Source organism: Chionomys nivalis, chromosome 7 (assembly GCF_950005125.1).
Source record: "Chionomys nivalis chromosome 7, mChiNiv1.1, whole genome shotgun sequence".
Classification (NCBI taxonomy): domain Eukaryota; kingdom Metazoa; phylum Chordata; class Mammalia; order Rodentia; family Cricetidae; genus Chionomys; species Chionomys nivalis.
The window spans coordinates 57,902,367-57,927,367 of NC_080092.1; the positions used below are offsets into that span (position 1 = coordinate 57,902,367).

The 25,001-nt window shown below is 44.2% G+C and overlaps 1 protein-coding gene across 1 annotated transcript in view; it reads right to left on the reverse strand.

Annotated features, from left to right (window-relative positions):
• Positions 1–1,040: 1,040 nt before the first annotated feature.
• Positions 1,041–25,001, reverse strand: part of Efcab5 (EF-hand calcium binding domain 5) — a 110,655-nt gene continuing 86,694 nt past the window's right edge. The window contains exons 19-23 of the mRNA XM_057773948.1: positions 19,375–19,475; positions 17,338–17,591; positions 15,605–15,891; positions 15,181–15,277; positions 1,041–1,219 (exon numbers count right to left, since the gene is read on the reverse strand). Of these exons, the coding sequence (XP_057629931.1) occupies positions 1,041–1,219; positions 15,181–15,277; positions 15,605–15,891; positions 17,338–17,591; positions 19,375–19,475 (918 nt within the window). The remainder of the gene's footprint in view (positions 1,220–15,180; positions 15,278–15,604; positions 15,892–17,337; positions 17,592–19,374; positions 19,476–25,001) is intronic.

The following is a 25,001-nucleotide window of genomic DNA, read 5'->3' on the forward strand; positions in this document are numbered from 1 at the left end:
GATCCAACTAAGTTCCAGTTCCCTTTATGGAGATAACTTGGAATTCTACCCAGGGAGTGGTTTGCCTACAGAATGTTTTGGTCTAGGGTGTAAACGTGACTTGTTTTGTTCTAGCAACAGAATTTATTTAACTATAAATTTTTTTTTTTTTTTTTTTTTTTTGGTTTTTCAAGACAGGGTTTCTCTGTGGCTTTGGAGCCTGTCCTGGAACTAGCTCTTGTAGACCAGGCTGGTCTCGAACTCACAGAGATCGCCTACCTCTGCCTCCCGAGTGCTGGGATTAAAGGCGTGCGCCACCACCGCCCGGCTTAACTATAAATTTTATTAACTATAAATGTAACCCACAACTTTCAATTTGTCTGTTCATTTCCTTGTATCATGTTAATGCAGTCTTTTGTCTTACTCCTACCTTTTGGGGTCAGGGGTATTTTAAGCAGTTGGAAATTAAACGCGGGTAAACTGGAATTCCCTCCCGATACTATCCTATATGTTTCTCCATTTTATTATTTTCATTTACATCTTTATATTATTTACTGTATTTCTAAGTTTCCACCCCTCTACCCTGGCAAGAGGTATTTTTGTCGAGGCTGGTCCCTGACAGATGGAGAAGTAGTGTTTGGATAGTCTTTGAAAAACTCTAAAAACAGTTACAAGTCCACTTCTTAAAATCTTTATTGTTTGGTACTCTTTTGATGTAAAAGCTGCCATTTCTGCACCCAGGCTCTCCAGTATTCATTATTTTGATATTTAAAAGAATAAGAAGCAATTTCCCAAACAGCCATCGTCGTCTCAGGTCGGATAGAACGCTCAGACTGGAAGGGAGTTTTGAATACATTCTGATACATATTCAGGTCCGTGTGGCTATGGCCGCCATAACTGCATACTCTTTAGATTAATTTCTCCTTACATGGCCCTTTTGGTTTTGCAGAGTGCTGAGGTGAATGCCAGGGAGCAGAAGTGTCTATGGGGCGTTCCTTTCCAGTCGACAACAGTTCGCTATTAACAGCATCGGACACGCGTGCTAAATATGGTGCCAGTCCTTAACTTTTCTCTGAGAATTTTGCACAAGCAGAGGTCTCACTCTTCTTGGGCAATGGAGGTAAAATACAACTATTTTGTTTGTCTCTTAGCTCCATGAGAGTTAAACAAATGTGTAACCAGTGGTACAGGAGTTCAATGACAAGATTGCCAAATTTCCATACTTCGATTCGAGAATGACCTGCATCAAGAAAGGAAAAGTTAGTATAGGTAATATTGTACTTTAATTATTATGAAATAAATTAAAATATGATTAAAATTTATGAACTATGTTGCGAATCAAAATCATAATAGCATCTCATTTATATATTTAATTATAAGAGAGATAGAATTTAATATTTTCATTTAATGGAATAATACATAGCAGTGAATAGTGAAAGAATTTATATATATAAATTATAATTATATATATGAATTTTATATATACGTATATACACACACATAAATGTGTAGAATCTTATACATATTTGGGTATAACTCTTAAAAACCTGTAAGGTTTACGAATTCATAAAGCTATAGTAAAAGGAAGTCAGGCAGTGGTGGCATAGCCTTTAATCCCAGCACTCAGGAGGCAGATTTCTGTGTTCAGGACAGCCTGATATCTACAGAGCGAGTTCCAGAATGGTCAGAGCTACACAGAGAAACCATGTCTTGAAAAACCAAGAAGAAACAAGCAAAAAAGATATAATAAAAGAAATAAATCAGGTGTGAAATTAAAAGTGACAAATTTATGATTGCATTATGAGAAAAGAAAATGGGACCAGAAGAGGTGGAGAGTTTCAAAGATACAGTCCATATCTTTAAAAACCTCAGATTCCGATGGGCGTTGTGATTATCCCTGCAACCCCAGCTGCCCGGCAGGCTGAAGCAGGAAGATTGCTAGTTTGAGGCTAGTCTAGACTAGAGAATGATTTTGAACAGGGCCTGAGTGAGACCCTGTTGTAAACTAAAACTAAAAAGCTGAGGGTGGAGCTAAGGGGTTGAGCGCCTGCTTAGCATGAAGCCCTAGGTCACTGGCCGCATTGGAAAACAAAGTAACATGAACTGAACTCAAACAAGGCATGCTAAGGTTGGGCATATTAGTTCATAATGAATACTACTATATTTTAAATATTCTTTAAAAATTGTTTCAAATCATATAGTTTGTAGTGTGAATTCTAATTGGCATTAATAAAAACCCATAGTAGGGCAGTGGTGGCACATGCCTTTAGGTTGCGTTTCACTCATCCTTGCTGTTCCTAGTCTAACTGGGCCTGGGCTCAGGCAAAGATCTGCTGATTTGAGTTGAACAAACCATCATATACACACACAAAACCGCGAGAGAGTGTTAAATATCACTATCCAAGAGTATCTTAACCATAATCTCAATTATCTGCTAGACTTTAAGATAGACATTTTTATTACATTTTGTTTACTGATTGATGTGTGTGTGTGTGTGTGTGTGTGTGTAACCAGAGGACAAACTTGTAGGCATTCTCTCCTTCCAACATTTGTGACCCAGGGACCAAATTTAAGTTGCTGGCTTGGTGACAGGGACCTTTAGTCACGGAGCCATCTTTTGCATAGAGCCCAGAGTATATGTTATTGTCTTGTCTCCTACCAATACAAGCAGCAAGTTTCCCTGAGTCAGGCTTGTTTTTATCTTGGTTTTGAAGGAACCTCTACAAGCTAAGGTGCAGCATATACCAGAGAAGCCCCTGCAATGAGGAAACATTCACAAGTCTTCATTTTTGTTTGAAGCTAACTTTAAAACATGTGGATGCAATTAATTGTCTAATGTTCTCTTTATACGCACACACACACACACACACACTCACCCCCCCCATAATCACTGTTTTTTCTCGTTCAATTGTAAGTGTTCAATAAATGTTGAATTGAAGCAACATTAAATTAAGGGATAATTTAATTTCTTTATTTAAAGTCCTAAAAGTTTTTCCAGATTACAGCTCAATAATATTAGTGACAATTATGAATAAGAACAAGAACGGATGCTAGCCATGAGAACACAGTAGGAATATCTGATTCATCTCACTTTATGGGTAATTCTAGACCAATACAAATACCAACTTCAAACCCTGAGTGCGCGTTTGTTATCATTGATCCCTCTTTGTGCTAATTAACTTCCTGGAAACGTTACAAAGAAATATTACCCATTTCCAAAGATTACTCTGATTATCTTAATGTTCCAGTGTTATGACTCTAAATTAAATAAGAGCCAGGTTCATCCCAGGACACTCCTAGTACCCATCCCAACGAATTTCCTGAGATAAGACAGCTTGGTTCTGTCTTTCCCAAATCCTTGACCAGGGCTCAGTTGCATCAGTGGCTGTTGATCTCGGCCAAACATCCCAATGTGCAGACCCCTATCTGCCACCATCACTAAACCAGTCACCATCTCCATGGCGATTCAAGGACAGGAGGACGGCGAGAGAACAGAGCGCGTTCCCTTTTACAAGCCTCTGTTGCTTATGTCCCGTTTTATTGTTACCAGGACAAAAGCTCAGAACCTGTTTCCCTGTCGTTTCCAGAGATGGATGTATTTACAGGGCCCTATTGAGTCCTCTGAGGAAGCCTCCTGCAGCTGCTGCCTTTAACCACGACCATTGGCTGCCACTGCCCTCTTGCGGTAGACAGGCGCCTGGTCTTCACAGCTTGGCAGACACCCCCCACCGACCCTCATGGCAGTTCTCAAGAGAAGTCTACTTTTATTTCTTCTATGAATCTACAAAATTATGAGCATTCTGATTTGCCTTAGCAATGCTTACAGTGATCTTTAAACTAAATTTAAGCTCTAAGGATTTGAGAGTAAGACTTTGACTATGTACAGGGATGTATTCAGAAAGCATTTATTATGGTATTTTTAGGTCCCATTATAATCAAACTTTTAATTACACGGGGAATTCATTATGCTGGAAACATCGGGCTATAAAAAGCATGTTTTTAAATTAAACCTCAATTTGTGGGTCTCTACTTTAACACTGGATTAATTAAGCTAAATCCTCCGGGAAGCATAGACAATTAGTAAAAACAGGCAAAGCAAAAAGAATGAAGTATTTAACTTCAAGTTTAAAAGCTGAACTGCTTCCTTCAATGACAACGAAGCCAGGACCAGCAGTATTCCTTGAATGTGTCCCTTCTCCATCAGCTCCTTCAGTTTGAATTCTCTGTTTCTATTGCTTCACGTTCCCTAAGTCTTTTTAAAATTTAGCATGACTGCTGGCCACGACAAGCTGAGGTCTGTCCAGCAACACATACTGGAAGGATGCGCAAGCAAGCTGCAGCTGTTCTCACATCAGCACGGTGAACTTTGTAGTGACAGTTGGGCACTTGATACGTTGCTGTTGATTGGCTGTCTTCCCAGAGGCAGACACCTCCCGGGCCGCGCATGAAACGAGCGGTGTTGAACAAGGAGGAAATCCCAGTTTTTGATTCATTACGGCTGAGGTGGAGTTTGTTCCAGGATGAGTCACGAGTCCTCGCCAGCAAACAGTTCTGCTCCCGTCGTGAGCATTATTGCTGCACATTCCGGGCTTTTTCACAACGCAGCCATGAATCAAATGTGTGAATTTCAGTCAGTGTAATTTTTTAAATAATATTTTTATTGATTATTTGAAAATTACACATCATGAACACCCAGCACACTCACTTCCCAGTTCTCTCAGGTCCACTCAACCCCACCTTTGTGACTCCCCCCTCGCCAAAAAAAAAAGAAAAAGCAAACAAACAAGTCCAATTTGTGTTGCTCGTATGCCCACTGGAGCATGGTTAAACTCGCAGTGGTCAGCCCCTTAAAGAAAACAGTCCTTCCCACCACCCTACCCCTGCCAGAAGCCATCAGTTGTGGACAGCTACACTTCAGCATCCTTATTACAATTTTTTTTAAAGATTTATTTATTTATTATGTATACCAGTGTTCTGTCTGCATGTATGCCTGCAGGCCAGAAGAGGGCACCAGATCTCATTACAGATGGTTGTGAGCCACCATGTGATTGCTGGGAACTGAACTCAGGACCTCTGGAAGAGCAGTCAGTGCTCTCAACCTCTGAGCCATCTCTCCAGCCCCCCCCCCCTTATCACATTTTTTTTAATTTATTATGTATACAGCATTCTTTGTGCCTACAGGCTGGAAGAAGACACGGGATCTCATTTTGGATGGTTGTAAGCCACCATGTGGTTGTTGGGAATTGAACTCAGGACCTTTGGAAGAGCAGCCAGTGCTCTTAACCTCTGAGCCATCTCTTCAGCACCCCCTTATCACAATTTTTAAGAGATCTCTTAGATGGCTTTCTGTTAGGTTGCTACTGTTTTGAGGGGGTGGGATTCTCACAGGAACATGTCCATCTGTCTCAACTGTGAGTCTGCAGTCATCAATACCATGGCAGAAAGTCGCTTGCTTGTGGGAGCGTGGATCACACATGTGGATTACACATGGCTTATGGCCACGGCTCAGATCACAGACATCCACATGGTCTCCAGCATCGGCATGTGCCATGAACCTTAGCATGGTCTCCAGTGGCAGTACAGACCATGAATATCAACATGGCCCTCTGCCACAGCGTGGGCCATGGGCGCCATCATAGCTCTCACCAGCGGCACGGGCCAAGAACGTCAACATGGCCTCAGGTGGCAGCACGGCCCATGGACATCATCAGTTTCAAGCTGCAGCACAGATCACAGACACTCACAAGGCCTTCAGTGGTAACAGACCCTGGCTGCAGAGGGACCAGACACGGCCTCTGCTGGTAGTATGGTCCCAGACATCACCATGGCCTCAGGTGGCAGTGCAGGTCACTCACATCAAGATGGCTCAGTCAGTGTAGTTTATCTTTACAGAAATTCATGGTTCACTGAGATAACTTCCGGCCTTTTGGTGACATACCCCAGGCAAACCTGCGGCCATGCTCCCTTTGTGGCAAGACATTCAAAGAACTGTTTTCACTTTTCCCTTCGTGAACCACCTGTGGCAGTTTGAGTGTAGCTGGCACCATAAGCTCATTGGAGTGACACTATTAGGAGGTGTGGCTTTGCTGGAGTAGGTGTGGCCTTGTTGGAGGAAATATATCACTATGGAGCTTTGGGTCTCCTATGCTCAAGATATGCCCAGTGTCTCAGACTACTTCCTGTTGCCTGCAGGTCAAGATGTAGGACTCTCAGCTCCTTCTCCAGCACCCTGTCTCTTTATATGCTGCCATGTCCCACCATGATGACAATGAACTGAACTGTAAGCTAGCCCATTAAATGTTTTTCCTTTATAAGAGTTGTTGTGGTCATGATGTCTCTTCACAGCAATAGAAACCCTAACTAAGACAGAGGTTGGTACCAGGAACTGAGGTATTTCTGTGATAGGCCTGACCACGTTTTTGTGTGGAGGAATGTGAACTCTGGTACTTTGAGTTAGAAAAGCAGTGGAAAGCTTTAAGTGCTAATTAATGGACCTTATTAATAGGAGCAGGGAGACAGTGGTGCTGAGGATGCTTTAACTGTGGGGGGCTGACTCAAGAGAATAAGAATATTAATATGTGGACTAGAGATCATTCTCGTGGTATTTCTGATATTTTGGTGAAGAATGTGGCTGCTTTTTGCCTTTGTCTGAAGAGTCTGCCTGAGGCTAAAGTGAAGAGATTTGGATTAATTCACTTGGCAAAGAAAATCTTGAAACAGCCTAGTGTTCTCTCTGTTGTGTGGTTATTAATAGTCACTCTTCTGAAGATTTATAATGAGCAAGGAAAAATACAAAACGTACGATTTGAGGAGAAAAGGGGCACTAGAAAGTGAAATAGAGCTAAATCCTGTGTTCAAGGAGATCAACAGATTAATAAATAGAATACCGGGAGTGTTAACCTCAGGGCAAGATACCACCAAGATAAGTTTCCAACTTACAAAAAAGAATTAAGTCAGGTGTGGTAGTACACATCTTTAATCCCAACCTTCAGGAGACAGAGGCAACAGATCTCTAAATTTAAGGCCAGCTTGTCTACAGACTGAGTTCCAGGAAAGCTGAGTTTAAGTAGTGAAAAACCATGGGAAAAAGAAAGCTGGTGAAGATGTAATTGAATAAGGGGGCCATGTTTCAGTCCCAGCAAGCAGCACAACTTGTTTCTGGCTTTAGAGACAAAGAGAGAAGAAAGGGGCTATGGAATCTTCCTCCATGACTAAGGAAAGCTGTTGAGGCCAAGCATGTGTCAGGGGTGTCCCTGAATTTCCTAGGGAGGCCATGTGTGAATCTGTGAAGGAGAAGCCTGGATTGCCTTGGAGACCCCAAGGTGTTAGAGATGCCAGAGTCAAGGGATCCTGTTGCGGCAAGCTGCTAACAGGAAGCAGAACCAGCCCAAGAAAGAAAGCGTGTTGCAGTCAACAAAACTGAAAAGAATTGGCGATTTGAAGAGAACAGAACCCAAGTCCTCTGCTCCTAACTGCTGAACCCCTTCACATTGTTAACTTTTAATTTTTTTTGTTTTTATTTTTGAGACAGGGTTTCTCTGTAGCTTTGGAGCCTGTCCTGGAACTAGCTCTGTAGACCAGGCTGGTCTCGAACTCACAGAGATCCGCCTGCCTCTGCCTCCTGAGTGTTGGGATTAAAGGTGTGCGCCACCACTGCCTGTCAACTTTTAATTTTTAAAATAGGTGGGTGCACCTGTGGAAGCATGTGTGTGGAGGCCAGAGGACAGGGCTTGGTCCTTACAAGACTTGGTTATCTCCTTCTATCACACGCGTCCTGGGGACTGAACTCAGGACTGACATTGAGATGCAGAGTTTGGAGTTTGTCCAGCTGTTTTTCGGTCTTGCTTTAGTTCAGTACTTCCTCACTATGCTCCCTTCTCTATGTTTGGAATGGTAATTTATATCCTGTGCCATTATATGTTGGAAATATGTGATTTGGGTTTTGATTTTTATTTTATAGGAGATTGTGGCTAAGAGATTGCATGAATCTCAGAAGAAACTTTAAACTTTGGACTTTAAAATATTGTTGAGACTGTAATAGACTATAGAAACTTTTGACGTTGGACTAAATGCATTTTGCACTATGATATTGTTACAAGTTTATGGGGGCCAGGGAGTGCAATGTGGTAGTTTGGATGTAATTGGCCCCCATAAGCTCATTGGAAGTGGCATTATTAGGATGTGTGACTTTGTTGGAGTAGGCGTGGTCTTGTTTAAGGAAGTATGTCATTGTAGGGGTGGGCTTTGATGTCTTCTATGCTTAAGATACGTCCAGTGTCTCAGGCTACTTCCCGTTGCCTGCAGGTCAAGATGTAGGACTCTCAGCTCCTTCTCCAGCTCCATGTCTACCTGCATGTCACCATGTCCAACCGTGATGATAATGGACTTGACCTCTGAAAATGTAAACCACCCCAATTAAATGTTTTTGCTTTATAAGAGTTGCCGTGGTCATGCTGTCTCTTCAGGGCAGTATAAACCCTAACTAAGACATCATCTATTGGCCAACAAATCTCAATTTTACATCCCCACCTAGAGCTCTCTCCAAAATATGAGTTCTTTTTCTAGCTACCTAGTCACATTTCTGCTCACAGCCCAATAGACGCCCCAACCTCAGCATGCCAAATGTGAACGCTTTAAGAAAATTTACCTTATTTATTTATGTGTGTGCATACATGTGCCCGTTTATGTGCGTGTGAGAGCCCACAGAGGTCAGAATAGGGCATTGAATCCCTAGGAACTGGAGTTACAAGTGGTTGTGAGCCACCCGATGTTGGTGCTGGGAACTAAACTCCAGCCCTCTGCAAGAGCAGCGAGTACTCTCTCTGCACGCCAATGCATCTGAGCCACCTTTCCAGCCCCCAAACTTGAACTCTTCATCTTTCCCCACTGAGTCTCTTCACTATAGTGCTCCCTAATTCCACTAAAATGGCTCCTCTCTCTATTCTTCCAAACCATAGTCAACTTTGGCTCTTGCTTTGTTCACATTTCACACCCAAACTGTGGAGTTCATTTTGGATCTAACCAGAGTCTGTACTATGTATACCTCTGACCACTTTTCACTGTCTCTGTCGGGTCCACTCCTGTTTGAATCCCTGCAGCAGCTCCTCTGATTGTTCTCTTTGACAGTGGCACCCCCAAAAGCCTTTTCATCACAAAAGCAGAATATTATTTCCTCCCTTCCTCCTCCCTTCCCCCTCTTTCTTTCTTTTAGTAGGCTCTAACTAGGTCTTGAGTAGCCTGGAGTTCACTGTATATATAGGCCAGGTTGGCCTTGAACTCACGTAGGTCTGCCTGACTGCCTTCCAAAATCTGGAATTAAAAATGAGCATCTTTATATTTACTTATTTTATTTATTTATTTATTTTAAATAGGGTCTTGCCATGTAACTCAGGTTGACTTTTGAAGTCATAATCCTTCTGCCTTAGCCTTTGAGTGCTAGAAGTATGAGCCACTATCCCGGCCATCAGAGTGATTCTTTCAAAGGATAAGGTAGGCCGTGAAATACTTTCTGCTTAATTTTTTCTCATATTATATTATGATGGTGTGATTGGTTGAGTCCACTCCCCAACCCATCACTTCACCTTATACGTATCTCTAATTCTCTTACTCTGGCCTGACACAGTGTCCTCTAGACTATTCCAACACACGGCATACTCCTGCCTTCTACGGCCTTTGCATTGACTCTTTGCCCTGCCTGAAGCACACTCTTTAGAAGTTATCCTTATAGCTGATTTCCTCACTTAAATTCCGCCTTCTGACGAGGTCTGTCTGACTGTTAACATCTGCATTGCTTGTTCAACAAGCCCTTAGGTGGGAGCCACAGCACCACCTAAGAGAAAACAAAATTCTGCCCCATGCTTCTTCCCTGTCTCCCTCAAATGCGCACAATTGCCTTACTCTGCATACCTATTTTAGCATGCCTAGATCAACTTACTGCATATCCCAGGAGCCTCTCAGGACTCACACAGTGTCAAGATGCTGTTTAGGAAAGAGAGTTCTTAGGAATCCACCTCATAGTACAGCTCAGGGGGACGTCTCCCACTTCTAGAAATATCTCAGGATAACACAGAGAGTTTCAGAGTGCGGCATTAGAACAAGCTGAGTGGCAGTTCGCTGATGAAAAGAGGGAGGCTACTAAGATGTATTCTAAATATGGAGGCCCTGTAGACTTCCCCGTTAGGCTCTAGGATCTGGGAGAGTAAGTTGCTTCCTTTCCAGACAGTAACAAAGAATCTTGTCACACAGGAAGCCGACACCTCAAGATAAAGAGCTTAGAGATGCATAGAAACCGGAAGTGACTTCATTCATACAGGAATCATTTAATCTGAGACACAGAGATTCAAACACCAAAAGAGAAAGAAAGAGGAGAAACTCCAGGAAGGAGAAAACTTCAAGGTGCAATTACCAATGCCCTTAGGAGACCTAAGCAAAATGTCAACCAGAGGCTGAAGAAAGCAAAGGCTTAGAGAATAGCAATGCAGGTGCTCTCAGACATCAAACACACATACCTCCCCAGTCAGTAGAACTGGCAGAGGAGACTGAATTTATCAGCATGTAAAGCAAAAAGGTAAAAAGATGGAAAATGAGACATTAGTTAGCTCATTAGCTTCATACAAACCAATAAGAGTTCTGCGGAGCTGTACTCCAGCCACTAAAACTAGGCTGATCTAGGATAAGCAATGTCTGGAAAATGTATTACAAAGAAGGACAATAGGGAAGGGAGAGGAGAGCCACCATCAGCCTCCAGGTCACCTGTCCTGGGTAAGTGCACTGGCCTGCAGCGGGCTGAGCAGAGAAAAGGCATGCCAAGAAAAAGATGCCTGCCCCTTCCAAGCAGACAAAGCTTCAAGCGAAGGCACACAGCTTAGGGAGTGGAATCCAGGTTCGGTTTAGCTGCCGTTTGCCTCCCCAGTGGGGCACCTCTGTGCAGTGCACAACTTGTACAGCTGCCGTGGCCACCTTGATGCTCTGTAGGCACCTAGGAGGCGAGGACCCGGATTTCACAACTGAAATGGCCCAGCAAACACCCAGAACATTGGGTGAAGACAGCCAGGTCAAGGCTCATCATTGTGAAATTTCACAACCTTGGGAATAAAGGGATGATGCTAGAGCTTCTGGGGAGAAGCAAAGCAAAGGTAACGTTTGCAAGATCAGAAACAAGAAAGGCTTCCAACACCTCAATAACTACCTTGGACATTAAAAGGCTATGGAGACATTTCCACAGAAGCGAAACAGAGAGCTGTTATATGCCCGAGCGATTTCACTCCTAACTAAGGTCTCTGACCAGGAGAACAGAATATGCACATTAAAAATAAAAAACAAAAACAAAACTGTAAACAAATATTCCTGGAAACACAATTCCAAGAGCCAAAACCAAAAATCCCCGAGGCTCATGAACTGATAATTGAATAAATGAAATACAGCTTATCAATATATAGACAATTCAATCATAAGAAAGAAACAAACAACTAATACACACTAAAATGTAAGCGAGTCCTGAAAACACTACAGTGAGTGAAAGGAACCAGACACAAAAGGGCACCTATTACCTAATCGCATTTCTATCAAAGGCTGGTTGGAGATGGGCATGCGCAGACAGAAAGCAGACCAGCAGTTGCCGGGCTAGAGAGGGAGGCGTGCTACCGGGGCTACAGCTCTGTGTGAAAATGTCATCAGACTAGGAAGTGGTGAGGATTGCACAATTCACTGTGTTTGCCAAACCACTGACCTGTATATTCCAGAAGGGTGTGATGTGCGATTTATGTTTATTTTTCTTTTCTCCTTTCCTTTTTTCTTTTCTTTTCTTTTCTATAGTGAGATCCGGTGCCCTCTTCTGGAAACATCTTCCAGCTGATACACAGATGAACTCACAGAGACTGTAACAGCACACAGACCGAGGTTCAAGCTAGACAAAATTCTAGCACTGAGAGGGGGACACGGACACAAAGTCCCACCCCTAGCCAAGAAGCTACTTGCAAGCGACACCTTACAGAAAAGAGAAAATGTTTTCTCCAATGGGATGTCACTGGGTTTATCAACCACACCCCAGGCTCCACGCCCTGCCTAGCAGCCCCAATCCCAGGCAGAACCTGCGGAAACCGCTGGTGCCATCTCAGGCTGAGTGGACTTTCTGAATAGGAGCTTTCCTCAAAGTTACAAGAAGGCCACACAGATTTTGGATAACAGTTGGCCCTGCCAAAAGGGTCCTCTCCCGACACAAACAGGAAGCCGTGCCCAAAGAACACTTCCCCTTCCCTTAAACACGAAGCTCAGACTTTCTTGATATAACTTCATCTAAATGAAAGAGGACTGATGTCCGGTGACCTATGAACTTTGTGGATTGCTATAGAGATTGATAACACGAAGGGGTTGCTGGTTGCATGAAAGGAAAGCCTGTTGGGTTTTGGCTGTGTCCCATTCTGTTACTTGAAGTTCTCATTCCTGCCACCTGAGGGCACTATTGGAAAGCAAAACGCCCCGGGCAGTCCTTTCATGGTCAAGGCGGTTGAGAGAGGCTGAGCAAGTTCAAAGTCGGGGCAAGGGGTGAAAATTTACATGTGTTCTGAGCAGAGCCACTAGCAGGTGGCTCTAGCAGGCAAATCTGAGGCAGAGCCTGAAGAGATGCCTTTGAGACATCGGTGCCACGCCACAGAAGGAGCCTTTTGCCGCTCCCTGGGTGGAGGATGGGCTTATTAAGGGTGCACCTGCAAGGTGCAACGGCAAGGCCTGCTCTTTATCCTGATTCCTTATGATAGAGGGACTGGACTGAAGACTGCTAGGTGCCTATGCTTTTGTCTAAGAAGGGGAACATCATTCAGGAACACAAGGAACCCTGCAGCAAGGTCTGCTCCTAGGTTGAGGGAGGTGTCAGGTTGGTGGAGACCAAAGAGAATACCAATTAGACAAATTGATCCCATACAGGAGGTGGTGCTGCAGTTCATGGAGGGTGTTCATTCTCTCCAGAAGGAGGAACCAGAGACTGGAGACAGGGGGACTGAGGTTGGAGCTAGGCATCCTGGGGACACAGATACAGACTTCTCTGGACTTTTAAGTCCTCAAATATAGAATAAGTACATAAAAGTATACAGTGGATGGGTTGTAATCCTAGCCCCTCAGAAGACCCAAGGCAGGAGGATCACAAGTTCAAGGTCTGCCTGGGCTATGGAGTTCAAGAACAGTCTAGGCAACTTAGTGAGACTGTCTCAAAACAAAAAGTAAAGAAGGGAAGGGGTGTAGTTTAGAGGTAGAGTGCTTGCCTAGCATGTTCAATATTTAGTCTCTCTCTCTCTCTCTCTCACACACACACACACTCACACACACACACGTGCGCGCTTGCACATTCAGCAGACAGTGGACAGTGCTCAGGTTTGTTATTGCTGTTGTTACTGATTCCCTTGAACAGAACTTTAAATCAGGCCTGTGGCACCCGTGAAGAGGCTCCCAGGAATGAGCTCGGAGTCATGAACTGTTGCCCATGTAGCATCCCAAAGAGGAGTTCTATGCCGGACTCACATTACTCAAGGAACACATTAATTCTTCCTGAGTCTCGTGTCCTCTGCTATTCCCAAGCACACTCAAACTCCTGGGAGCACCTCACTTTCCTAGCAACATCTCCGTGATAACCATCCATCCAGCTCAGGGCTCTGCCACCCCTGTGCGTACAGTCTGAGGTCTGCGGCTGTCCTCCCCGCCCTTGCCTTTGTCTCTCCCTTGTCCCAGGGGTCTCTTAGATCTGTGCCTCTCAACCTAAACTATTACAGAAGCCTGGAAGTGTCTGGCTTGGTGGAATAAGAGAGAAGGGAAGAGAGGGGAAGGAGAGGAACTGATCGGGAGTCCAGAGAAGTCTATAGCTCTGTCTAGCTCCAGGCTCGGTTCTCCCACCCCACCCCCATTGCTGGTTTTTTTCTTTTGGAGAGACTTCACAGAGTATTATTTCTGTTGACCATTTGGGGTGTTTTGTTTTGTTTTGTTTTGTAGACAGAGTCTCTGTGCAGTATTGACTGGCTGGCCATAGACCAGACTGGCCTTGAACTTGCAGATCTTTCTGCTTCTGTCTAATCAGTGATTAGTTTTTCCTAAATTGCAAGGAGGAAAATGCATTCTTTCCTTAGTTCTCTTGCATGCACGGTGCAGGAATATGCCTTTGTATTTGTTCCTTTGCTTTTAGGAATGGCTGATTCTCTGGGGCAGGTTCCTAGTTACCTCCAACCCGAGAGCCTCCTTCTCGCTCTGCAGTCTCGCTGGCTCTTCTCTGAAAGGCTAGTGTTACCAGCTTCTGTACACTAGTGCTTTTTTTTATTTTTTATTTTTTTATTTTTCGAGACAGGGTTTCTCCGTAGCTTTTGGTTCCTGTCCTGGAACTAGCTCTTGTAGACCAGGCTGGCCTTGAACTCACAGAGATCCGCCTGCCTCTGCCTCCCGAGTGCTGGGATTAAAGGCGTGCGCCACCACCGCCTGCCTCACTAGTGCTCTTTAAAATGTTTTTGTTCCTTATTGGAGCTAAAAATAGAAGACTTCTTGCCTAATGCTCCAATCCTCACTGCAGCTCTCGTTTGCTTGCTTTGAGATGAAGGTCTTGTAGTGTCTGGCTGCCCTGAACGTCTGGACTGAAGTGATTCTCCTGACCCAGCTTCCTCGGTAGTGAGATGTTAACAAATTTTGAGTAGTGTAGTCACGTAATGAGTACGTTTTGAGGAAGGAGCACATATGGAACTCGCTCTGTAGACCAGGCTGGCCTAGAACTCAGAGGTCTGCCTGTCTCTGCCTCCCGAGTGCTGGGATTAAAGGCATGTGCCACTACCGCCCGGCCCACCTTTAATTCCTTTTTTTATGGTTACATTTTATTTATTTATTTATTTATTTATTTATTTATTTATTTATTTACTGTGTGTAGGGATGGCACCTTTAAATTCTTAATGTGTGGCACAGACACCTTAGGGGATCGAGCAAATTGTTGATTGTATCCTTCTTTTTAGAAAACTCATGAACATTTTTATTTTCATGTAAATTCACTTGAAGAACCATTTGTTTCACTATAATGGAATCTCTCGCAGTTTTTGTTCTATTGGTATACATTTACGTTACTAGGTAGACCCTTACCTCGGATGTAGTTCTATTGGTATACATTTACGTTACTAGGTAGACCCTTACCTCGGATGTAGTTCTATTGGTATACATTTACGTTACTAGGCAGACCCTTACCTTGGATGTAGTTCATAATAAGCTGTACATTAACCTTCACATTGCTAGCAGTTGGATCAAACACACAAAGATCTTCAACTAAGTACTTGTTAATGTACTGCGAACAAAGAAACAAAGAGAAGTTCCATCATCACCAGCAGAAACACAGGGCCCAGCTCACCGGCTCACACAACTCCGCAGGGGACATTCTTAACTGGCAGGACGAATTAGCTTAGGGGTGTGTAGTCTGGGGAGAGGGCTTGTGAGAAAAGATACAAAACACTGGCTTAGAAATGTCAGCTGTGTCGTCTGGGAACACAGAGGTGGGCTAGAGGATGTCTTTACTATGAGAGGGCTCCTGCATCTTGTATGCCTGTGAGTTGTGCCGTTATAATCTGTAGACAAAAAAAAAGCTCCAAAACTCACAAAAGACAGCCCAACTCACAAACTTCCACTTTTCCCACTCTTCCAAGTCATTGGAAGATTCTATCTCCTGCTGAGAAAACAAGATCACTCCTTTCAGGATGTCGTGCACAAGGACCACATTGGCTTCTATATCCTGGGACTCGAGGTCCTGGAAGTACGCCGAATCCGTGTGAGGTTTGTGTTCATACAGCAGCAACGACACAAAGTCCATGGACGTGAGGAGCTGGAGGCATTCCCGAAGCTCCTGCAGCATGGTGCGGAAGAAGAGAATCCCTGCCCGCGTGACTTCTCCCGTCTTCTCCATCTCTGCAATTACACACACTCTAACTGCATATACTGTTCTTTCACAGGATTCTGAGTATAGTAATATAAATTATAAAATAGTATGAACTATTTTTTTTCAGGCAAAAGAGAACCATGTCTCATGACTTTAAGCAATGTTGGTTTCTCTAATCATGAAATTAAAAGCAAAAATAGAATTATATCTGATGGAATTAAAAACTGAAAAAAAAACCCTTAAAAATCTGAGTTTTATAGTTAGGATTTAGTTTGACGACTATAATTATATTGCCCTTTGAATATATATGTAACACATATATATGCTTGTACACACACACACACACACACTCTTTTGTGGGACTAGGGCCGATCCCTACTTTTTTGGTGAGACATAGGAATTAAAGGAACAGAGTTCTTATTCTTGTTGGCCCTGGTACCACAGACCTATAATCCCAGCTATGTGGAAGGCTGACGCTGGGGGATTTTGAGTTCAAGGTGTTCCATGAACTTTATAGTATGTTCAAGGCTGGCTTGAACGATGTAGTGAAACTTTGTCTCAAAATAAAAATTAAAAATAGGACTAGGGACATAGCTTAGTGGTAGAGAGCCTGGTTTGTCTCTGGGGTTAATCCCAGGGCTTCAGACAGAAGCAGTTAGGTCTCAGGATCTGCACACACGGAACACTTACAGGATGTGCGTTTTTGTTTTTCTTTTCCCCTTCCCTCCTTTATTTTATCATCTTAAGTGATCCTCCTGCATCAGCCTCTCAAGTAGCTGGGATCACAGGCTGGTGCCACCACACTTGGCCTTCTTGTATCACACTCTATATAGCAGCTACCAATCGATCCACTTTAATCCCACACACTGTGACTAAATCTATTCAGTTCATTCCAGCTGAGGGGTTTGCAAGCCTTCTTCTCAGCCACTCTCTAAGATGATGCTGTGCTAAGAGTAGCCAAGGGTACATAGAGTCATGAGGACTCCGGGACTGGTCTTGGCCCAGCCAGCGGCTTGTTATTGAACCTTGAAAAAAAGCACTTTAGGTTTGTAGGTTTCAGCTCTTTAATCTGTAAAGTAAGATGTTCAAATTAAGCCAAAACCAAGTTTGAGTCCAGTCTTACCATTTGATGTTTATTTTTATTGAGCCTCACTTTCTGCACCTGTGAAATGGGCTATGACTGTTGCCCTCCTAAGATTACGGCAAAGGCAAGGAGAGTGCCTATTTTATATGTTTCGCAGCAGATGGGGCATGTCACCATCTAAGCTAAGGTCCTGAGAGGATGGTGTATTGGCTGTGTATGGTCTATAACCTAGCAAAGGGTTATAGACCATACATACTCACCAGGGAAGCCTGCACAAGGGCATCTTTTCACATGGAAAGATCTACACAGTGGAAACTACGGCCTTCACCTCAGTGTCTGTGATTCCCTCCCAGCAAACCACACATCCAGACTGTCAGCATAGCCACAATACCTATGACCTCATTCTTTATGATTTCTCCAGAGAATTCGCCCAGTATTTCATCGGAGGCATTCTGGATCATCTTCGTCATTTTCTGAAGATCCTTATACTCTTGATACACCAGCATCCTAGTTTGGCCAACGTTAACATCGAGGACTCCCATAGCTTCTCTTGTTCTTTCGCGAAGCGGGATTGCAATGTGGGTTTCTCCACTGGTAGAAGCCAAAATTACTTCTGAAGTGTCTATGCACTTAAAGAGGAAATCTCTGAAACCAAACCAAATACGTACAGGCCTATTACATGCCGGCCTGCTCACAACATTCCACCACTAGACTGAATTTCTCTCTTATGCCTTCCTTGCCCCAGTGCGCCCACCACTGCTCTTTCATCTGCCTGGAGTGCTGCGCCCATCAGTTTCACGTGACTGTCCCTTGGCTCAGCTCAGTTGGACGTTTCTCTTCATGAACAACCCTTCAGCAGAGAGCCTTCCCTGACAAGTGTTTGGGCGGATGCTTCACCTTAGCCCCTGGCATCCATATACCCAAAGAATCTGGCATGTTTGGATGGAAAGTTCCATTCCAAGTCCCCTCTCCTGGGAGTTGCCTCAGTCCAGACTCCAGCTCCGAGAAAGCCCAACAAATGATGACCCCTCCCCAGAGATGCTCAAGACCACTCCCACAGGGCATTTAAACTGCCCCCCCCCCCCCCCGCCCCAGAGAACAAACACGTGGTTTCCTGGTCTTCTTTTCCCGCCTCCTCTCTGGCGGGCTGGAAGGTCACCAGGGAGCATTGGTATCCATTAAACCCGGGATTTTTCTAATTCGGTTTGATTTGGTCTGATTTTGATTATTGCGTCTGCGGAGAGGTTTATGGGGTGCAGAGACTTCAACAAATCTCACCTAAGGTAGCAGCCCCTGGTTGTTCTGCTTCACTGGCTAACACAGGGTAGCTGCAGTTATCTGAAAGTGGCTTGTTTGTTTGTTTTTAATGTACTGATAGTCTAAAGGGTGTTAGAGGAACGCTGGAAGGCTCCCTAGAAGCAGTACTCCCTGGAGAAACCAGGGGACTGAGGAAGCAGGGTTAGGCAGATTGGGAAAAGCTAAGGAAATGCAGACCCAGCCTGTCCAGTCTAGCCCCAAGGAGATCTAAGATGTCCACTATACCAAAGACTAAGTCTTATTTCAAAGTGTGCGTGCATGTGCATGTGTGTGCGTGTGTGCGTGCGTGCGTGTGTGGTGCATGTGTGTGCATGTGTGTGTGCGCGTGTGTGTGCGCGCGCGCGAGCGCGTATGTGTGTGCGTGCGTGCGTGTGTGGTGCATGCGTGTGCGTGTGTGCATGCGTGTGCGCGCGCGCGTGGTGCATGTGTGTGCGTGTGTGCATGCGTGTGCGCGCGTGTGTGGTGCATGTGTGTGCGTGTGTGCATGCGTGTGCGCGCGTGTGTGGTGCATGTGTGTGCGTGTGTGCATGCGTGTGCGCGCGTGTGTGGTGCATGTGTGTGTGCGCGCGTGCGTGTATGTGTGTGCGTGCGTGTGTGCGTGTGTGGTGCATGTGTGTGTGTGCGTGTGTGCGTGTGTGTGTCCTAGCACTAGTCTGTCATTGGCTGCCAGTTGCTCTAGGTGTATGGTGGGGATCTGGGGTGGGAGAGTTCAGGGAAATCTTGGGTAACTCCTAAGGGGCTCTAATCACTTGAGGGCCCTTCCTTAGAGAAAGTTTCCCGGCAAGGAAGCTGCAGCAGTGGCCAGAAGCATGCTGGGGAGCCGGGCAGGGTGGCTGCAATGCCTGCTTCAGTGAGAGACTGAGAGGTTTTTATGGAAATGTAGTAGCCGCCTCCTCTAGTGAGGCAGACGCAGCTCTTTTCGATGTGCTGCCTCTCCTGTTTGGGCTAGAGAAGAGAAGAACACATGTATTCTAATCTTCATAGAACTGTGAACAAAATAAGTGTTGTTTGGTAAATTTAAAAAATAATAAACGGGCTATTAGGACAGGTATGCCAATAAAGGCAGAAGCGGCGTCTTCAGATCCGCGACCATGCCGGATGTGGCTTATACCTGAAGATGCACGACTTCCTTGAGATGGTTGGGGGTTCCGCATGGATTTCTGTTAGGCCGAGATACTCTGTAACCATCATTTTGCGTAAAACATAGCCTTCCTGAGAAAGAGAAAGTGATCTCATTAGAAAGCAGTAATTGGACCTTCTGGGGTGGGATAAAGAGAGGAAAGAAGGGAAGTTTAGGTGAGTTCTGGCTTTAAGGATATTGACATTGTACACATTCTGGACCATTAAAGAACAATATCCCAAAAGGGAAATTTCAATAAGATCATTTTAATACATAATTTTTATATCTGAAAAAGCTGTATGTTTAGCTTTTTTCTTCTTGTCTGTTTTGTTTTGAGACAGATTCTCTCTGTGTAGCTCTGGCTGGCCTAGAACTCCCTATGTAGACCGGGCTGACCTCGGACTCACAGAGATTACCTGTCCCTGCCTCCCATGTACAAGGATTAAAAACATGTTCCACCACGCCCGGCTAAGCTGTGTGTTCATAGTGTTCCTCATATTAAAATGTGCACCGTGGGCCTGCTGCGATGGTGCGAGCCTGTAATCCCAGCACTTGGGGGACGGAGATGGGAGGACCAGAAATTTAACATTAGTCTTGGCTACTTAGGGAGTTCTGAGCCAGCCTGGGTGAGATGCTATCACACTAAACAACAACAAAAAGCAATGTAAAACATTCAAAAAAGTATAAAAACCTATGGAAAATAGGTGCAATAAAACATTCTTCAATAAGGTCATGGGCCTACTACTTCACTACGACTGTTCTTGTCAAGGTCTAAGAGGGTCATCTTCAAGTCTATTGGTCAAGTACTGGTCATCATCACCTACTGTTTGGCTATTTGGCATCCTTTTATTTGTTGAACACCCTTTTTTTTTTTTGAGAGAGAGTCTCACTGTGTTACTTTGGTTCGAACTTACTATGTAGACCAGGTTGGCCTTGAATTCATGAAGATCCACCTGCCTCTGCCTTTCCAGGGCTGGAATTAAAGGTGCGTGTCACTACACTGGGCATTTCTTTTTTTAAGATTTATTTTTATTTTTAATTATGTATATCTATGTGTGGGTATGTACCTATGAGTGAAGAAGCCTTCAGAGGCCAGAGGCATCAGATCCCCTGAAGCTGATTGTGAGCCATCTGATGTGAGTTCTGGGAATTGAACTCCTGTCCTTTGCGAGAGTAGAATGCACCCTTCACCACTGGGCTCTCCAGCATAAAGTTCGCTTCTTGATAAGCTTTTCTTTGTGTGGCTTTTAGGACCCCACTCTTGACTCTTCCCTGGTTCTTCTCCTACCATGCCGTGATTCTTTCTCATTCTCCTTGTTCATCTTTACTTCCCTTACTTCTAAGCAGTTTTCAACTTTTAGCCTCTTCAATGTACGTCACAACCTCCAAATGTGGTCGGGGGAGTCACATAAAATTTCATCATTAAATGTTTCTGGATGTGCAATGACCAACAATTAGCTAAGAATCAAAATGACTGAGATGTTTCCGGCAGCCTTTGCCCATTTGCATCATGTGACACGGTACATGTGCACTGTGTTGTGCCACACCACACCAAGGAGCACTGCCTGAGACACCCTGGCTCAGATTCAAGACTACTGTGTCATTAACCACAGTTACTTCCTTATATACACAGAATAATCTGCTCTTACAGAAGTGTAATGGTTGGATTGGAGAAAACAAAGACTTATTTATTTATGTATGTGTCTGTCTATCTCTCATGTATTGTACCGCGACCTAGCTTTCCCTCCCTTCTCTGCTCCCTGTCCCTCCCGGCCACTTTCCCTCCCCTCCAGATCCGTTCCTCCTTCATTTCCCTTCAGAAAAGGACAGGCCTCCCAGGGATATAAACCAAACATGGCATATCAAGGTGCAATAAAACTGGGCACCTCCCTTAATATTAAGGCTGGATAAGGCAGCTTAGTAGGAGAAAAAGGATCCTAAAAGCAGGCAAAAGAGTCAGATACAACCCCCACTCCCACTGTTAGGAGTCCCACAAGAAGACTGAGCTACAGAACACACACACACACACACACACACACACACACACATATGCACAGAGGGCTTAGGTCAGACCCGTGCAGGCTCCCTGATTGTTGGTTCAATCTCTTTTAGGCCCTATGGGCACTGAATAGTTGGTTCTGTGTGTTTTCTTGTGGTGTCCTTGACCCCTTGATGGTGTCGTTTGCATTACAGAAGCTTTTCAGTTTCATGAGGTCTCATTTATTAATTGTCCATTTTCATGCCTGAGATAACAGTGTTCTATTCAGGAAGTGGTCTCCTGTGCCAATGCATTCAAGGTTATTCCCCACTTTCTCTTCTATCAGGTTCAGTGTATCTGGTTTTATGTTGAAGTCTTCTATCTACTTGGACTTGAGTTTTGGGCAGGGTGATAGATATGGATCAATTTTCATTCTTCTACATGCTAAAATTCAGTTAGACCAGAACCATTTGTTGAAGATGCTTTCTTTTTTCCATTGTATATTTCTGACATCTTTATCAAAAATCAGGTATCTGTGGGTGTGTGGGTTTACAACTGGGTCTTTGATTCGATTCCATTGATCAACCTATCTGCTTTTATGCCAATACCATGCAGTTCTTATTACTATAGCTCTGTAGTACAGTTTGAAATCAGGGGTGGTGAAACCTCCAGAAATTCTTTCATTGTACAAGACTGAAACAAAGACTTTAAGTATTTCTCTCCCATTATTCCTTGGCATACAAGGATTGAATTAGTGTATCATGGATTATGTTGTGTTAGAATATTTGCTGAAGCTGGAAGCTGGCCATGGCCGGAAGCTCTGGTAGGCCTTCTTTACCCTTAACAGAGCCTTTGAGATATCTGAAAAGAGTTTTCCAGATTATGTTTGAAGTTAAAACTAAGACATGTTGTTAAGAACACATGATGTGGGGCCGGGTGGTGGTGGCGCACGCCTTTAATCCCAGCACTTGGGAGGCAGAGGCAGGCAGATCTCTGTGAGTTCGAGGCCAGCCTGGTCTACAAGAGCTAGTTCCAGGACAGGAACCAAAAGCTACGGAGAAACCCTGTCTCGAAAAATAAAAAAAAAAAAAAAAAAAAGAACACATGATGTGTGATTCCCTTCTGTATGCTATGAATATGTTTTATTACCATTGGTTATTAAAGAAGCTGTTTTGGCCAATGACTTAGTAGAGTAAAGCCAGGCAGGAAATCCAAACAGAAATACAGAGAGAAAGTAGGCAGAGTCAAGGAGATGCCATGTAACTGTCAAAGGAGATGGTCGTGGGAACCTTACCTGGTAAGCCACAGCCTTGTGGCGATAGACAGAATAATAGAAATGGGTTACTTTAAGATATAAGAGTTATCTCATAAGAATCTTGAGCCATTGACAGTGTTGTAAGTAATGTAGTTTCTATGTGATTATTCGGGTCTGGGTGACCTGGAAAAGGAGGAGCAGTTTCTGCCTACAAACACAGAGGCAGGGATAAAATACTGACAACTGGTAGTGAAACGACTTTACCAAATTAGCAAGATCATTGTTACCCCACTCAAGCACCCAACTGCTCATTCAACACTTCCACCTAGAGATCCAACAGATATTTCAAATTATTATTATTATTATTGGCTTTGTTTTTTTCAGGACAGGGTTTCTTTGTGTAACAGTCCTAGCTGTCCTGGAACTAGCTCCTGTAGACCAGGCTGACCTCAAATTCACAGAGATCCATCTGCCTCTGCCTCCAAAGTGCTGGGATTAAAGGCATGCGCCACAACTTCCCGGCTTCAAATTATATTTAAAACCCCTTTGGAACCAGGCATGGTGGCACATGCCTTTAATCCCAGCACTTGGGAGGTGGAGGGAAGCAAATATCTGAGTTTGAGGCCAGCCTGCTACAAAATGAGTTCCAGGACAGCCAGGGGTACACAGAGAAACCCTGTCTAGAAAAGGGAAAGAAAAGAAAAACCCTTTTTTGAAGGGGGAGGTTGGTGAGATGGCTCAGTGAGTGCAGGAACTTGGCACCTGCTGCTATGCCTGATAACCTGAGTTTGATTCCTGCGACCCACGTGGTTAAGAGAGAACCAGATTCTGAGAGCTGTTGTGGTCTCTGTCTTGTAATGCCATCACTAAGACCTCGATTCAAGGCAGACTGCCTTTCCCTAACCGTTCAGCGTGGTCTTTCCACGCTATAAATGGCCCTGCGCAGATGGACCGTGGTCCTCGTGGTTTTGCCCATGTTGTCACGATACTAAAATTAAGCACTGGAAGCTCATGCTTCTTGTTGACTGACTTGACTATTTTGGCCATTTGCCCTAGATGTTTTATTTCTCAGAACCCTGAAAAAATGCTTCTAAATCTTTCTCAGACCCCACTTTGGCCTTTTCTGGGGTGGTAGCCTGATAGGTGGAGTGGATTGCTCTAGGTATGAGGGTAACTGAAAGTTCCTACTCCTATTCCCAATCTACCCCCCAGGAATGATGCAGAGACGAGATATCCTCAGCATCTCTACCAGGCATCAAGAGTACTGTGCATCTGCTCTCTATTCCCAAGGCCTCAGCAGCTTGGCCAAGCCACAGAGAGAGGAAAACAGGGGCCTCATTTCTTTCCTTTTCTGACCAGGTCTCACTATATAGCTCAGACTGAATTTGAACCCACAATTCTTTTGCCTCAGTCTCTGAAGTCCATCATATCTGGTCTTATTTACTTTTAAAGATGTTGCCTTTTCATCCAGCCCCATGGTGTGGAAAACTCTAAAGCTAAAGATGAGTAGAAAGAAGCAAAGCAAACCTGGAGCAAGCTTTCATTATACAGACAAGGAGCCTTTAAATGTTTATTACTATGACGTAATTTGTCTGAGAGCGGCATTCTCCCCGCTTCCTCCTTGACTCAGATGATTCTGGCATGTGCCGCCTCCTTGGCCGCTGGATGCATCCCAGGATGAGTCAGAACAAGTTTTCCTTCATAGGTTTCAAAATTAAAGCTTAAAAATAAAGTTATAATTCATGTGCATGTACGTGTGCCTGCTTATCTGTAGGTGTACCTCATGGGTGCGGGTGCCCACAGAAGACACAGGAGGCTGTTGGAACCCTGGGAACTGGAGTTATGGACAGTTGTGACCCACTTGATATGGGTGCTGGGAATCGAACCCAGGTCTTCTGCAAGAATAATAAGTGCACTTAACCACTGAGTTGTCTGTCCAGCTCACCCAAACTGGAATATTTATTTATTTATTTTATAATATTTAGGGGTGTGTGCATGCATGAGCTTATGTGTACCATGTGCATGCAGCGGCCTGTGGAGGCCAGAGGAGGGTATTGGATCTCCTGGAACTAGAATTGCAAATGGTTGCAAGAGGCTTCGTGGTTGCTGGGAACTCAACCTGGATCCTCTGCAAGAGCAGCCAGTGTTCTTAACCACTAAGCCATCTTTCTAGCCCCACCCTCCAAATGCTGGAACTTTTAAACTGGATTTTTTTCATAAGTATCTTACTTGCCTTAAGGAGAAAGTCTATCTTCAGGAGGTCCTGGATCTTGTCATACTGGAAACCAACTAAATTCTCACTCACTGTTTTTCTCACCTACATGTATGTGTGTACGGGTTATGTGTGCCTCATGTGTGGTGGTCAGAAGAGAAGTCTCTATAGTT